Raw genomic sequence first — 16548 nt, forward strand, 5'->3', positions numbered from 1 at the left:
TATAAGAATAGGGCACTATGTATGCTTTGTGACTATTCTCATTAGAGCACTGCTTGTCAAATGGTTTGAAGTGAGTCAGTTCATCCACGCAGATAACAGAAAACTCATCCATTTGGTCTTCTATACAGTAGGCATTAAAGTGGTCATCATAGTACATTGTTTCTACATTACAGGCTATTATGAAAGCACGCTCTTCGTATATAATAATATCACAGATCTTTTTGAAAGCGGGGAGATCATCGGTACATCCAGTGCATATGAACAAATCAACCTGGTACTCAGGACCATCATTTCTGACCCAGTTGGTGCTTGAAACACTTGAACATGCTTCTAAATATAATGTCTGACTAAGTTCTTCCCCACCTTGCAAGGTGCTGATTGTTTTTGATGTTGTAGGACCAAATTCAAATCGTCTAAAACAATAATATTCAAATTGAAACGTCAGTTGGCGCTGATGCTGCTTCACCAATGATTTGGTGAGATTTTTGAAATCTTTACCACATTTTTTGAAAAATGTGTGTTTGGCTTCAAATCGCATGCACCACATATGGATAAGAGGGCCAATTTGTTGTATGCATCTCGGATAGTGTATCATCAAATGGTGCTTGGGGATCAACTTCTTGTCGGGAAACAATGCTTTGAACAGAGTATGGTGATCACAGATCAGATGTTTCAAGTAAGATATCATCCCATCAGTTATGGTGTAGGAAAACACTATATTGACTATCTGTATTAGAAGCAGCAGAAAGTTCCAGTGACTGTTATCCCTTTTAATGACATCACCCAACATAAGTGGAGTGTTGTGCAGAAGACACCATGACTGGACGGCATTCTGACCCAGGTGTTTGCTCTTATCATCCATCTTTAACCCACTTGGTTTGTTTTCATGTTCTGTGTAACCGTAATTAAAGCTCTGTATCCTGTCTGACAATGAGTTCAAAGAGACATAGCCCTGTTTAACAAGGTACTCAAAAACCAGCTTAAGTTCATACTGTACCACACCCTCTAGCAAATCATGCATTATATCAACAGCATAGTTATCAGTGTTATGGAAATACTCTAATGAATTGAGCACACATGACTTTTTAACATCATATAATGACCGCAGTTCAGGATTTTCATTGAGTGCCCTACAATGTTCAGTATGAAAGATTCCACAAACCCCAACAAGCTATTTAAAGCCAGATTATCTCCTGTTACTTGAATTACTGAGCCAAACAATGGTTGTTCAAAACAAGGAAGCTGTATTCCTTCGGTTTCTAAGATTTTCAGGTCATCAATAAGAGGCTTTAGTGTCACATCAAAACCATATGTCTTCAGATCTTCAGTGTAGAATAGAGCTGCAAGATGTACATTCATCAGTACTGAGTTACACTTGGGTGGAAGATTTTTTAGAGTAAAGTAGACACCCCCAATTTTGTGTATCACCTTCTTGGAACCTAGAGGGTTAGCAGTTTCAAAATCGTCGTAATAGAGCTACTCACAACCAACCAGAGGTTTTCTAGTTTTTGTTTTGCTTTAATTTGTTTTGTTGTTTTATTTATTTTTTTATTGACATATTTTTTTGTTGTTGTCGTGGGGTTGGGAGGGGTGGTGGGGTAGGCGGGGGGAAAGAAAATGTAGGAAAGGAAAAAAAAAATGGTCATGTTAACCTGGCGCTGTGTCCATTGTGCTTTTCAACAATAAAAATATGTTTAAAAAAAAAAAAGTGGGGGAGGGGATTTCAGGGATTGCCCCCACCGCCCTTCCAGAACAGTGTACAGCAGTGGTTATCACACAGTGGTTATCACTAAATAATTTAATAGGATTTAGGAGTTTTTGCAAAGAATTCCCTGTCTCACTTCAAAACTATACTGCATATCCCATTCAACTTTCTGGATCCCTATGTTCAATCATTGTCATTTCTCTCACTGTGCAGACACATTTGGAAAGCACAACAAGATTTGAAGCAGCTACCTTCTGCTCATGGGGTATGTCTCCTACCATTACACCACCAAGCTACTCACAACCAACACACAATTCTTCAGCAGAGAAAAAACAAACCCAAACAACTTGTTTTCTTCTTTTATCACACTGAACTCAAATGCACAAATGTTGTCAACAAGTCACTCAACAAGTTGAATTGAGTCCATCTTAAATCAAGGATAATAGTTAAAACTATCCTTGTACTCAGACTCAATTCAACTTGTTCAGTGACTTGTTTAAGACATTTTTTCTTTTTAGCAAATGTTAAGAGTGTCATAGCAAAGGGTCTAAATACTTCTGTACATGACATATTTCTGTATTTCAAAATGTTTAAAAAACGTGTTTTCCCTTTGTCATTATGAGGTATTGTGTGAGGATTGATGGCAAAAATAAATAAACGTAATCAATTTTATCTACTAGGTTATTTTATTTATTTACACATGATTCTATCTTTTCACATGGTCATTTCAGTCCATTATGGTATATTGTGTATTATTTCTGGTGTACATGCAAACAAGACATGCCTCTCTGACATGTGGAGAGTCAACATGAGGTCACACGGCTCTTTGTTTCACAAACACTTTGTTTATATGGACATCATCATCATCATCATCATCATCATCATCATTGTAGTAAATGAAGGAACTTGACTCCAGGGTTAGTTCAGGCTAGTAGACTAGTGCTGCCTTTATCAGAATGAGAAGGAGGAGGCAGAAGGTGAGAGTTACTGTCATTCCTACCAAAACACAGAGGCACTTGGGGGGGAAATGAGGTTTGTGAGTTGTGTTTGGTCCATGGGAGAATAGAAGAGGGAAATAAACTATACATGTTAACATAAAGCATGATGGCCGACAGTACCAACTAGAAGAAGACTGAACTGTAAAGGAATGTAACAATCAATATAAAACAACAGAGGATTGAATGTTACAAGTACAGGAAATGATCAATACAATTACACAGTTAAATGTGTCTCCCCTCATCCTCTCTGACCACACACACACACACACACACACACACACACACACACACACACACACAAACACACACACAGGAGAAGGAACAACATGTACGTTGGATAGATAGACAGGTGAAGGAATCAATGGAAAGTGAATTACAGAACATGTCCATGTGGTAATCCAGCATCACAACTCAAAAACCCAATCTAACCAACTCTTATATACATACAGACACTCTCTCATGTGTTATTCTCAGAGTTCATCATCAGTCTGATTTGATCATCTAATCATTCATCTGGATTGTCAGATGAATTTCCATCAAAAAAACTATATATATAGATATATATATATATAGTAAAACATAATATGAGCCTTTGGTGTTCAGTGTGATCTCCCTGAGACTAGTTTACACAGGGTCACTGAACAGCCCAATCTCCAAAGATAAAACCCTGGGTAGAGGGGCTCAGTGAATGTGGAGTGGAATGTGTGCAGGAGGGTCCGTGTGTCAGAGGAGACCCTGTAGAAGGACAGAGTGCCGGCCGGCCAGTCCAGATACACTCCTACTCTGTGGGAGCCAGAGGATGGGACAGGTATGTCAGTCTTCTTATTATTGTGCCAGGCGGAGTAACTGTCATCAGAGCAGATCAGACTCCAGGACTTGTCATTGTATCCCAACCAACAGTCAACATCCCTTCCTCTCCTGCTGATTCCTTTATATGTCACTCCTATATCAGCCACTCTCCCACTCCACTCTACCTCCCAGTAACGGCGCCCAGTCAGACCCTCTCTACACAGCACCTGGTCCCAGTAGTCAAATCTCTCTGGGTGATCAGGATACGGCTGCTTCTCCCTCCCCCGTGTCACCTTTCTGTTCTCCTCAGACAGAGAGAGGCGTCTGTGTGCTGTGTTTGGGTCCAGTGTGAGCTCACAGGCATCTGATTGAGAGGGCAAAAATAATCATCAAATCAATACAATTGAATAAATTACAATATTCACAATGTCATCTTGTTATGGAAACATTCTTTTTTTCACAAAATATTACTTATTAATTTAAAATGTTTTACAAGGGGATACAACTAATTCACATTTACTAATATTTTAGATTTACATATGAATACAATACTGGTGCTCTGTTTGAACGCTGCTGTACCCTGGTTCTTGAGTAATATCACAGTCCTATTCTCTACAGCGTTGGTGACTTACATTTGATCAGCCCAGGTTTGAGCCTGCACTCTCCACCATGGTCCACACTATATCAACCACAGAATGAATGACACACTCACAATCATGTGGAAAATAGATACTGTACATTAATCTCATTGATACGTCCAGCCACATATTCAGCCTTTACCTGAGTGTCTGTAGTTTACAGAGTGGATCTTTCTGTACAGCAGAGAGCAGCGCCAGTCCTGAGTCTCCTGGGTGATTGTAGCTGTGGTCCAGCTCTCTCAGATGGGAGGGGTTAGACCTCAGAGCTGAAGCCAGAGAAACACAGCCTTCCTCTGGGACTCCACAGCCTGACAACCTGGGGAAATAATGTCACTCCATCTGAAATCAAGAATCTGATTATTCCTCTCTAATGTACATGTGCAGCTTTAAATCCTCTTCATTTAGCAGTTGAAAGGCTAGAAACATTGTATTCAAGTGAAGAACATTCAAACGAGTGTGTTATAATGGCCCGAGATACTCATGCTTCTGCACCCCAAAAGACACCTCACCTCAGTGTCTGTAGTTGACAGTGTGGACTCCCCAGTCCAGCAGAGAGCAGCTTCACCCCCCCGTCACCTAGATCATTATTGCTGAGGTCCAGCTCTCTCAGGTGGCAGGAGTCTGAGCTGAGAGCTGAGGCCAACGCTTCACAGCATCTCTCTGTGAGGTGACATCCATTCAGCCTGAATGAGTAATACAAATAAATACATGCAGCAAAAACGATCACTGTGGTGCATTATGATAAGAATTCATGAGTGAGAGCTATACTTGCTCTCAACAGCGGAGCAAGCAACCATGGATACATTTGTAGTCACTGGATTTCTACGTCTGGTATCATGTATTTTCTAGCTATTCGGTTAGTACAGTATCGTGTTGTCCCATGAGCTGATCTAAGGGCAGGTGGATCAGGATTTGAGGAGGGCAACATATTCAGAGAGTGAAGACAGGGCAGCCCCTCTCCCACCACACACACACACACACACACACACACACACACACACACACACACACATAACATAGGAATTGATTGGAAGATAATGTACATTGTCTGTCTCAATTATTGAGCATTTCTGTGCAAGTATCATTGATTCCATAGAATGATAATGCAGACAGAGCGGCCCCCCCTGCCACCACACACACACACACACACACACACACACACACATTATATAGTAATTGATTGGAAGATAATGTGCATTGTCTGTCTCAATTATTGAGCCTTTCTGTGCAAGTATCATTGACTCCATAGAATGATAATGTAGCACACTTAGGAATGATGTGTCTGACAAAAAGAATAGTTTCAGACCTCACCTCAGTGTCTGTAGTTGACAATGTGGACTCCCCAGTCCAGCAGAGAGCAGCTTCACCCCCCCGTCACCAAGATCATTATAACTGAGGTCCAGCTCTCTCAGGTGGCAGGAGTCTGAGCTGAGAGCTGAGGCCAACGCTTCACAGCATCTCTCTGTGAGGTGACATCCATGCAGCCTGAATGAGGAATACAAATAAATACATGAAGTCAAACGATCACTGTGGTGCAAGAATTCACAGGTGAGAGTTATAGTTGCTCTGAACAGGTGAGCAATTATCTATGGATACATTTGTAGTCACTGGATTTCTACGTCTGGTATAATATATTTGCTAGCTATTGGGTTAGTGCAGTATTGTGTAGTCCCATGAGCTGATCTAAGGCCAGGTGGGCCAGGATTTGAGGAGGGCAAACATATTCAGAGAGTGAAGACAAAGCAGCCCCCCTCCCACCACACACACACACACACACACACACACACACACACACACACACATTATATAGTAATTGATTGGAAGATAATGTCCATTGTGTGTCTCAATTATTGAGCCTTTCTTGAAAGTATCATTGATTCCATAGAATGATAATGTAACAGACACAAAGGAATGATGTGTCTGACAACAAAAATAGTCTCAGACCTCACCTTAGTGTCTGTAGTTGACAGTGTGGACTCCCCAGTCCAGCAGAGAGCAGCTTCACCCTCCCCTCACGTAGATCATTATTACTGAGGTCCAGCTCTCTCAGGTGGCAGGAGTCTGAGCTGAGAGCTGAGGCCAACGCTTCACAGCATCTCTCTGTGAGGTCACATCCATTCAGCCTGAATGAGGAATAAATACAAGCATTAAGTCATTTTAACTCAGAGAAAAATGTACATATGTGACGTGTTCTATCATTTCCAGTTGCATGTCGACGCACCTAATTACAATATAATCACATTTTCGGGATGTTAACATAGAACAACATGTTTTCTAATCATTTCACTTCATTTTAAAGGTGAAATCTTCATGTATCCATACTTTTCATGCCTTAAATGATGGATAGAGCTTTCAGTTGGAGATGAGTGGCGAGCTCCTTCCAATTGCACCAACTGTAAACTCACTGGCTAGAGAACTGACTCATTCCACATCCACTAAAATAAAGCTGACAAACTCATTAGCTGAACTGTGAACACAGCCAGCCATGTTATTGTATATGCTACCTATGTTATTTGCCTAATGTAAGACCATTTGAGCCGGGGTGTGAGTATCCGTGGTACCGCGAGTGGAATGCGATAGTCGTTAGGTTAAAAACAGAGTCAATGTCAGGAGTGGATTTCTCCAAACCAGTGTTCAGTCCTCCGACTGCAGCTGGCTCTTTCTACCTCATTATTGGGAGTTGAGACACAAAGCGACTGAACATGATGGAGCAAGTCACATATTTGTGTGTCAATAAAACATGAAAGATAAGTGTGCAATCCATTAATGAATGACTTTTGACCATGTGATCAATAACTCAGTTTCTTCCATTTAATCCATAAATCATAATAAGTGATCACATACTCCATTCATAACCCAAGTTTCAATACAGTGTTTTGTCCATCTACTTACAGTGCCGTCTTAGAGGCTGTGACCACTGGCAGAAGCCTCAGAAGACCCTCTTCTGATCTGGAGTACTTCTTCAGGTCAAACACATCCAGCTCTTCTTCTGAAGTCAGCAACACAAAGACCAGAGCTGACCACTGTGCAGGTGAGAGTTGGGTTTCTGAGAGACGTCCTGAGCTCAGGTAGCTTTGGATCTCCTCCACTAGAGAATGGTCATTCAGCTCATTCAGACAGTGGAACAGATTGATGCACCTTTCTGGAGAGGGATTCTTTCTGATCTTCTTCTTGATATACTTGACTGTTTCCTCATTGGTCTGTGAGCTGCTTCCTGTCTGTGTCAGAAGGCCTCGTTGGAGATTGGACTGATTGGACTCCAGTGAGAGGCCCAGGAGGAAGCGCAGGAAGAGGTCAAGGTGACCATTCTCACTCTGTAAGGCCTTGTCCACTGCACACTTGTGCAAGTCAACCAGAGGTTTGCGTCTGAGTGATGACCAAAACTTCCTGTGTGAGGATTTCTGTTTGTCCAGTGGATTCTCATTGCTGTTGTTGAATGTGAGGAACACATATAAAGCAGCAAGAAACTCCTGGATGCTCAGATGCACAAAGGTGAACACCGGCCTCCGACTGTTCTTCCCCTCCATCTTAAAGATCTGAGTGCATAAACCTGAGTACACTGACGCCTCTCTGACATCAATGCCACTCTCTCTCAAGTCGTCCTCATAGAAGATCAGATGTCCCTTCTGCAGCTGACGGAATGCCAACTGTCCAAGCTGAAGAATAATTGTTCCTGTGGGAATCTTCTCTTCATTCATTTTGTCAATCTGAGATTCCAGGAAGTCTATGTAGATCTCAGTCAGAGTCTTGGGCATCTCTCCTCTCTCTGCTCCACCCAATAGTCTCTCTAGAACACTGGCTATGAGCCAACAGAACATTGGTATGTGGCACATGATGTGGAGGCTCCTTGATGACTTCACATGGATGATGATTCTTTTGGCCAGGTTCTCATCACTGATTCTTTTCCTGAAGTAGTCCTCCTTCTGTTTTTCATCAAACCCCCGTATCTCTGTCCATTGGTCAATGTACTTTCGGGGAATCTGATTGGCTGCAGCAGGTCGGGAGGTTATCCAGATGAGGGCAGAGGGGAGGAGCTCTCCTGCGATGAGGTTTGTGATCAGGACGTCAATGGAGGCCCGCTCTGTCTCGTCTCTCAGAACTGTTTTGAAGTTCAGAGGCAGTCGACTCTCGTCCAGGCCATCAAAGATGAACAGAATATTAGATTCCTTTCCCAGAGTCTTGATTGGTTTCATTTCAGGGAAAGATCCATGAAGCATTTCAATCAGACTGCGGTCTTCTTCTTCTTTGTCAGGATTCATTTGGCGAAAAGGAAGCAGAAACAAGAAATCAATGTGCTTGTTCTCATTTCCTTCTGCCCAGTCCAGAACAGTCTTCTGCACACAGAACGTCTTTCCCACTCCAGCGATGCCAAGCGTCAGCACTTTTTTTTTTTGGTCAGGCCGGGGTTTGAAAATGTTGCTGGTCTTGATGGTCTTTCCTGTGGCTGGGGTTATGGATTGAATATGTGTGACTTCATGCTCAGTACTGACCCCTCCCCAGGCCACCTCGATCATGTGCAGCTCGGTGTAGGTGTTGTTTAGATCGATGCGATTACCTTCCGTTGACGTCCCCTCATGTACCTTATTAACCCTCTTCTTGTAAGAGGATTTCAGTTCGTCTTGAACTGCAACACAGAGTTCATTCTTCAATATTGTCAATATTGTGATTTTTATCAATATTATTCTGATTACTATCATTGAAATCCAATTCATTATTACCACTTTTACTAGACGTCAGATGCAGGTTACAATGTGAATGTGTGTGTGTGTGTGTGTGTGTGTGTGTGTGTGTGTGTGTGTGTGTGTGTGTGTTGGTATTGTTATTAATCAGAGTGAGTTGCTTTTGCATTCATTCATACAAATTCAGTCTTTTAACTCTGACAACACAAAGGTGGAACTGACCTTTATTCCATTTCAGTTTGTCTCGACCTGACAGTTGCTCTGTATCTGGAAAAAACAACAATTCAGTTATTCTTCTATGATATTGTCATCATATCTCATTCTTGTTATACTGATCACTTTTATTATCACTAGTAATCAACCCAATCAACACTATATGATGAGAAGCCAGCTAGAACATGAAAACAGGCACAGCTCCAATGTGTTTGTGTGTGTGCAACCGACACAGATGACAACTTTTTGGGCTTTGAGAAGACATCCCAGGATACATCATCGAGGACTAAAGCATGAGACACAGAAGCAGCTACGACAACACTGGCCTGATGCATGTGGGATTATTTAAACTTTGGGAGTGAGTTTATCACTTTTTCAATTCAGTAACACTCACCCTATGAACTCACTCCACAGCGACCCCAGCCGTTGACATAAGCACAACTGCAGATCCGAGTCACGGCACCAATACAACAGGCGTCACGCTGCCACACACAGTATGGCTTCCTCGTACACAAGCTAACACCAGTCTCAAATCTGTGTCCTCTGTATTGCCAACACACTTTCCTGCCCACCGAAGCACCCAATGTTAACCAGCTACGCCACAGATAAGCTGAATGGCACAGATGGGTGTATTTCAACTTGAGGAGTGACTTTATCATCTCAACTCGGTTACATAGAAAGGCTTTTACACTGCTAGGCTTGAACACACTGTGGACCTGATTGCTAGTGCAGTTAGACAGGTGTTGCTATCAATAGTCACAATTCACAAGCATTCCCAAGTGATGGCAAGTTGGTTTAGTGACAATGGTGACAAGATTTTTACTAATGTGGTGAATACATGAAATATTGTTTTTGTGCAGAAGATGGTTTGTTTTCCATGATACATTTGATGTATTTTGCGTTCTTTGATGTGATGTTTTAACTTTACCCAAATAAAGTATTCAAATATGTGCATACGTTTGTGCGTGCGTGCATGTGTGGCTGTGGCTGTCAGTCTTTAACATGAATGGAACTCACCTGTGATATGTTCTCTCTTATTCTTATCATATTCTCTCTTTAATGTTTCAGCGAGCTGGTTCTGCTTCATCTTCCTCAGGATCTCCAGTGTGATATTCACAGCATCGTCATCACCGTAGGTGTCCACCAGCGTATCCACAGTGTCCAGCTTGTCAGCTCCATCCAGTTGGCTTGTTGGGATGTGAGGGAAGCCTTCTGGTATGTTCTTAGTCAGGTACCATATAAACTCCTTCAGGTCTGTCTTGACCAGCTCCTTCAAAGTATTCAGCAGCAGCTCAGAGACAGGAGCCATTGTGGATCACTGAGGATACATGAACAAATGAGCTGTAGGTGTGGAGATGGTTTGGTTTGACCACCACTGGCCAAGTGCTCCATGGCTGAATGTGTGGTTGCTCTAAGCTGTGTACAATGTTTACAGTCTTGGTTTATCACCTCTGTGCTGTCATCAACTGATTTTGGATCACGAGAATAACACATGAGAGCAAGTGTGCTGTCATGCTGACTACTTACCAGCAGGTGAGCTGTCATGCTGACTACCTACCAGCAGGTGAGCTGTCATGCTGACTACCTACCAGCAGGTGAGCTGTCCTGCTGACTACCTACCAGCAGGTGAGCTGTCATGCTGACTACCAGGTGAGACGAACAGAGAAAACCAGGAACATGTTGAGCTACCTTCCATAATTTTTTATCTTTCTTTTGATTCATGACATTCTGAAGAACCAATGAATACCCTGATATCCAGTGTTACCCTGTTGAATGTTCTTATTCTGAACTATGCTTTTTATCCAATTAAAAATATTTTAAAAAACAACAGAACCTCATCACAAGTGTGATTCTAAATCACCTCCACTACATTCACCCCACTTTGAACTCCCACATGAAGGAGAGGTAAGGAGTGCACATTTCAGGATGATGGGTAGAGAATCTGAAGCACACAGAGTATCTCTGACCCTGACCCAGAAGACTCCATCAGCCTCAACTATGAAGTTTCTCTGAATGTACAAAAGGAAATGGTGAGGGGGTGGGGGGTTTCATGTTGCCACAGAGCTGATGTCAGAGAATTGCAGGGCTGACTGTGTGGTATTCTCCTCATGTACACGACAACATTTACAATAAAGTATCAATCAATCAGACTTTACTTGTACAGCACACTTCATAAACACTTTAACACAATGTGCTTCACAGAGAGAATAAATAATTAAAAGTGAAAAGTGCTATAGAAACACAGGTGGATAAAAACAAATTAGATAAGATATTTTAGTCATTAAAAGAGGGGCTGCAGGGATGTCATTGATTTTCCTCCTCCTCATTTTCAATACAGCTGAGAAGAAGACTTGAGTTTGGAAGTGTGGTTTGATGCCACAGCCAACGCCCAAAATGGGTGAATTAGGACGTAATAATTCACTGATTCACAATTCACCAACCATGCTCTGTTCTCAAGAAGTGCTCTGTTCTCTTTGTTTTGAACATGTTGGTGCTAGGATGTATGTATATGACTACTACTAAGACACATAGACCACTTTAAACAGAAAAAGTAGGTTTTCTGTTCAGTTCCTCTTTCTAACCAGCAATGAACGGCACAGTTTGAGTTGACTGTAGAGACTAATGCAATGCAGTAAAATTAATAATTTAGGTCAAATGAATTAATTAATGTTAAGACAAAACATACCCAAAAACTAAATCCAACAAATGAAAAAATCAAGGCTTGAAAGGTATGTATCAAATCAGCAAAACAATCACAAAAGGTCCAAATAAAATTAGAAATGTACCAGTTTTTTGACATCCCGACATAAACAATAGGTACTAGTGCACACTTCAGGATGAAGGTAAAGAATCTGAATCCATCACACAGTATTGAGTATCTCTGCTCTGACGCTGACCCAGGAAACTCAACTATGATCAAACACAATCAGCTTAAATATCACAAAAAGTCCACCTAAAATTAGAACCGTACCTGTTTGATCTGCCTATCACTTCTCTCTGCAGCCCCCCATCGCTGTGAACACAATAAACCGGTCCTTATTGGTCACTTCCAGCACACTGGCTGACAGAGGCTCAGGTCTCACTCTTCACAAGGTGCTTTAATGAACGTCTTGGTGTTCAACAAGTCTGGTCCTCTGATAACAGTCCTATGTCGCAACATTGTTCCTGTAACTCTCTTGCCTCACAGGGGAACTGAAACCTTCAGTTGAACAACAGGGGAACTGAACTCTGTGGTCAGAGTCGTGTCACGTACACAGAGTGATGGAAAAACCCTGCTTCAATAGTAGTTCAGCTGATATCAAGCATTCAAACAGGACCCAGGTATTTAAAGGATGAAACAGGACCCAGGTATTTAAAGGATGAAACTGGGTATTTAAAGACTTTATTTGATAAAGGATGAAACTTCAACCAAACTACAGTAGAAACATTTATTTTTTGGAGAGCAAGGAGGAGGACACACACACACACACAGATATACACACACACAGAGATATACACACACACACACACACACACAGATACACACACACACAGATACACGCACACACACAAACACACACACACACACACACACACACACACACACACACACACACACACACACACACACACCTCCCTCACTAGAATAGAACTAATTTGCCTCAAATTTGAAGCTGAATGATAATTTCATTGGTTGGACTCAGATCTAGTTATCAGACATTGAGTCTATGAGGAACCAAACTCTCCAAACTGACCACTTGTTTTACATTTGTAACCACCTCCATCCAATGGATGGGTTCATCATTAAACCTGATTCCACCAGATACAACATATGTCATTTGCAGCTACGACAGGCCTTATGGGTAGTGAAGTCTAAACTACGACAGGCCTTATGGGTAGTGAAGTCTAAACTACAACAGGCCTTATGGGTAGTAAAGTCTAAACTACAACTGCCCTTATGGGTAGTGAAGTCTAAACTACAGCAGCCCTTATGGGTAGTGAAGTCTAAACTATGACAGGCCTTATGGGTAGTGAAGTCTAAACTACAGCAGGCCTTATGGGTAGTGAAGTCTAAACTACAACAGGCCTTATGGGTAGTGAAGTCTAAACTGTGACAGGCCTTATGGGTAGTGAAGTCTAAACTACAGCAGGCCTTACGGGTAGTGAAGTCTAAACTACAGCAGGCCTTATGGGTAGTGAAGTCTAAACTACAACAGGCCTTATGGGTAGTGAAGTGTAAACTAAGCATTTCAATCAGGCTTTAGACCAGGAGACAGGACTATTTCAGCGGCATTCTTTGTAATCAATGATATTGTCTGCTCTTGATAAAAAGCAGCATTGTGCTGCCTTGTTTAATGATCTATCAAAAGCTTTTGATCCAGTGGATCATTCACTGTTAGTGAGTCGACTGTCTTAAATAGATTTGGATCAGAATGCTTGTCAGTGGTTCCTGAACTACCTCACAAATATAAGTCAGTGTGTCGTTGCTGACAATGTTCATTCACAACCGCTAGAGACCTAAAATATTCACTATCAAGCAGGTAGTTACAACAAAAATGGCATTACTGTTACAAGTTTCAAGTTTATTGCGTCCCATACACAAGTGCAGGGACTACAATTATTAGGCTTGATTCCATGACAATGCAGCATACAAAATACACATAATACAAATAAGCAGTAGTGCAATGACAAGACAATAAGTGACACAAGTACGAAACAAGTGAGACATGTTGGAGACACGTAAGACAATAGCAGTGTGATTGACTGTAGCTAGTTCATATAGTAGCAGTGTGATTGACTGTAGCTAGTTCATACAGTAGCAGTGTGATTGACTGTAACTAGTTGATACAGTAGCAGTGTGATTGACTGTAGGTAGTTCATACAGTAGTCATATCATTGTAGATAGTTCTAGCAACAGTCAGTCACACTGCTAATGTATGAGCTAGCTACAGTCAATCACTCTGCTACTGTATCAACTAGCTACAGTCAATCACACTGCTACTGTATTAACTAGCTACAGTCAATCACACTGCTACTGTATGAACTAGTTAAAGTCAATCACATTGCTACTGTATAAACTAGCTACAGTCAATCACACTGCTACTGTATGAACTAGATACAGTCAGTCACACTGCTACTGTATGAACTAGCTACAGTCAATCACACTGCTACTGTATGAACTAGCTACAGTCAATCACACTTCTGCTGTATGAACTAGCTACAGTCAATCACACTGCTACTGTATGAACTAGCTACAGTCAATCACTCTGCTACTGTATGAACTAGCTAGAGTCAATCACACTGCTACTGTATGAACTAGCTACAGTCAATCACACTGCTACTGTATGAACTAGCTACAGTCCCAATGCTACTGTATGAACTAGCTATAGTCAATCACACTTCTACTGTGCCGACTAACATGGGAGGAATGTAAAATGTCAACAACCTCTTAAATCACACCCATCAAAAACAGCATTTGAGGCAGCGTAGCAGGGCTAGATTTTTACAGAAAGAGTACTGGAAAATGACAGAAACAGAAGACAGAAGACATGTTAAGGTGAATCTATTTTAATCTGGTGAAGCCAAAACTCAAACCAAAGACTGGAAATCACAATTTGCAGAACTAAAAGCACTCACTAGATGCATACAAACCACCTCAAAAGGAGCTAGATGTAAAATGCACATGCTTTCAGCAAGGAGTCCATCAGCAAAGCACCAGCTGGGGGTGTGTCCCAGTCCTTTCATACTGGCCCTGCCAGTGAAGCCCATTGGCTGAAGGTGAGAGTGGATGGATTGATTGGGTTAGAGGGATGTCAATCTAACTATAGGTTCAAGCACACTAAACACACACACAGGTGCATGGGACCTCACACTGCCCAGACCATTGCCCTCCCAAGCCGCATCTAACCGGTGTTGAAAGCTGCTGCTGTGTACACATCTACAATGACAGCCTACTATGTACTGGACTCCTGTGGTTCTTTGCAATATCGCTTTAAGATCATCTTTGAGATTCAATTTCAGAAAAACTTTATTGTCACCCACTTGGGAAATTGGTCTTGTTATTATAAAATATATGACACATTACAGAACAAGAGGCATTGTTGCATTTGATCAGATTCATCTGGATAGGTCTGGAACAAGGTCTGGCTTCATGGGGAATAAAGATAAAAAAACAAGGCACAATTGTCTCTGAATGTTACACATCTCTACCTATGGCATGACATGACTGTAGAGAACTTTCTTCTACCTGGTCAGTGTTGTCTAAACTCAACCAATGGATTTTATGTGTTTGACATTCAAGAAAAATGATACAGGTGTGTAAGTGATAATGAAACTATTCATTAGCATGTGTGTTTGCCATCCTCCATTGCTCCAGATCTATCCAGATGAATCTGATCTAATGCAACAATCACCAGGATAGAAACAGTTAGTTAGTTAGTTAACTGTTTCTATCCTGGTGATTGTTGCAGTAAATCGGATTCATCTGAATAGGTCTGTAACAAGTCCCTTGCTCACAGATAGGCGGACGCAGTGTGTTGGTAAGGGAATGTCCCGTTTATTATAAAAATGGTTATTATTTCTTCTGTTGGCTGTCCAGCCTCCTCCAAACACACTTTCCAGTCGCCGTCCTCCTCTCGAACGCCGAGACATCTAACCCTAACATCTTAAACCATCTAGTCAACGAGGCTTCATTTGCAACAGGTGTGCAACGGAGCCTCGCCGACGTAACCCTGGCCACGGTGCTGTAGCTCCCTCTACAGGCCGAACGCTGCATGTCCCCCCACAAGGTCTTAAACAACAAGATGGCTGACTACCCACAAAGCCATTCCCCAATCGAGGAAATTAAAGTCAGGTGTGTTGGTTATGAATTAAACTGGTATTAAATTAAACTGAATCCTTATGTACTTGACATATTTCTGTATTTCAAAATGTTTAAAAACGTGTTTTCCCTTTGTCATTATGGGGCATTGTGTGAGGATTGATGGCAAAAATAAATAAACGTAATCAATTTTATCTACCAGGTTATTTTATTTATTTACACATGATTCTATCTTTTCACATGGTCATTTCAGTCCATTATGGTATATTGTGTATTATTTCTGGTGTACATGCAAACAAGACATGCCTCTCTGACATGTGGAGAGTCAACATGAGGTCACACGGCTCTTTGTTTCACAAACACTTTGTTTATATGGACATCATCATCATCATCATTGTAGTAAATGAAGGACCTTGACTCCAGGGTTAGTTCAGGCTAGTAGACTAGTGCTGCCTTTATCAGAATGAGAAGGAGGAGGCAGAAGGTGAGTTACTGTCATTACTACCAAAACACAGAGGCACTTGGGGGGAAATGAGGTTTGTGAGTTGTGGTTGGTCCATGGGAGAATAGAAGAGGGAAATAAACTATACATGTTAACATAAAGCATGATGGCCGACAGTACCAACTAGAAGAAGACTGAACTGTAAAGGAATGTAACAATCAATATAAAACAACAGAGGCTTGAATGTTACAAGTACAGGAAATTATCAATACAATTAAACAGTTA

General features: G+C 41.6%; 2 protein-coding genes across 2 annotated transcripts in view; both read right to left on the bottom strand.

The window, feature by feature from the left end:
- Window positions 1-3293: 3293 nt before the first annotated feature.
- Window positions 3294-16548, bottom strand: part of LOC310823921 (tripartite motif-containing protein 16-like) — a gene marked incomplete at its 5' end in the record, with an annotated part of 35455 nt that continues 22200 nt past the window's right edge. Inside the window, one exon of the mRNA XM_083696862.1 lies at window positions 3294-3856. Coding sequence (XP_083552988.1) covers window positions 3303-3856 — 554 coding nt within the window. The 3' untranslated portion in view covers window positions 3294-3302. The remainder of the gene's footprint in view (window positions 3857-16548) is intronic.
- Window positions 4988-10331, bottom strand: LOC310823623 (protein NLRC3-like; the record flags this gene model as incomplete). The annotated part of the gene is made up of 4 exons (XM_083696506.1): window positions 4988-5020; window positions 6136-6253; window positions 7023-8754; window positions 10040-10331. 4 exons carry the CDS (start codon window positions 10329-10331, stop codon window positions 4988-4990), a joined length of 2175 nt encoding a protein of 724 aa, XP_083552632.1.

The sequence above is a fragment of the Argentina silus genome (assembly GCF_951799395.1).
Source record: "Argentina silus genome assembly, chromosome: Y".
Classification (NCBI taxonomy): Eukaryota; Metazoa; Chordata; class Actinopteri; order Argentiniformes; family Argentinidae; genus Argentina; species Argentina silus.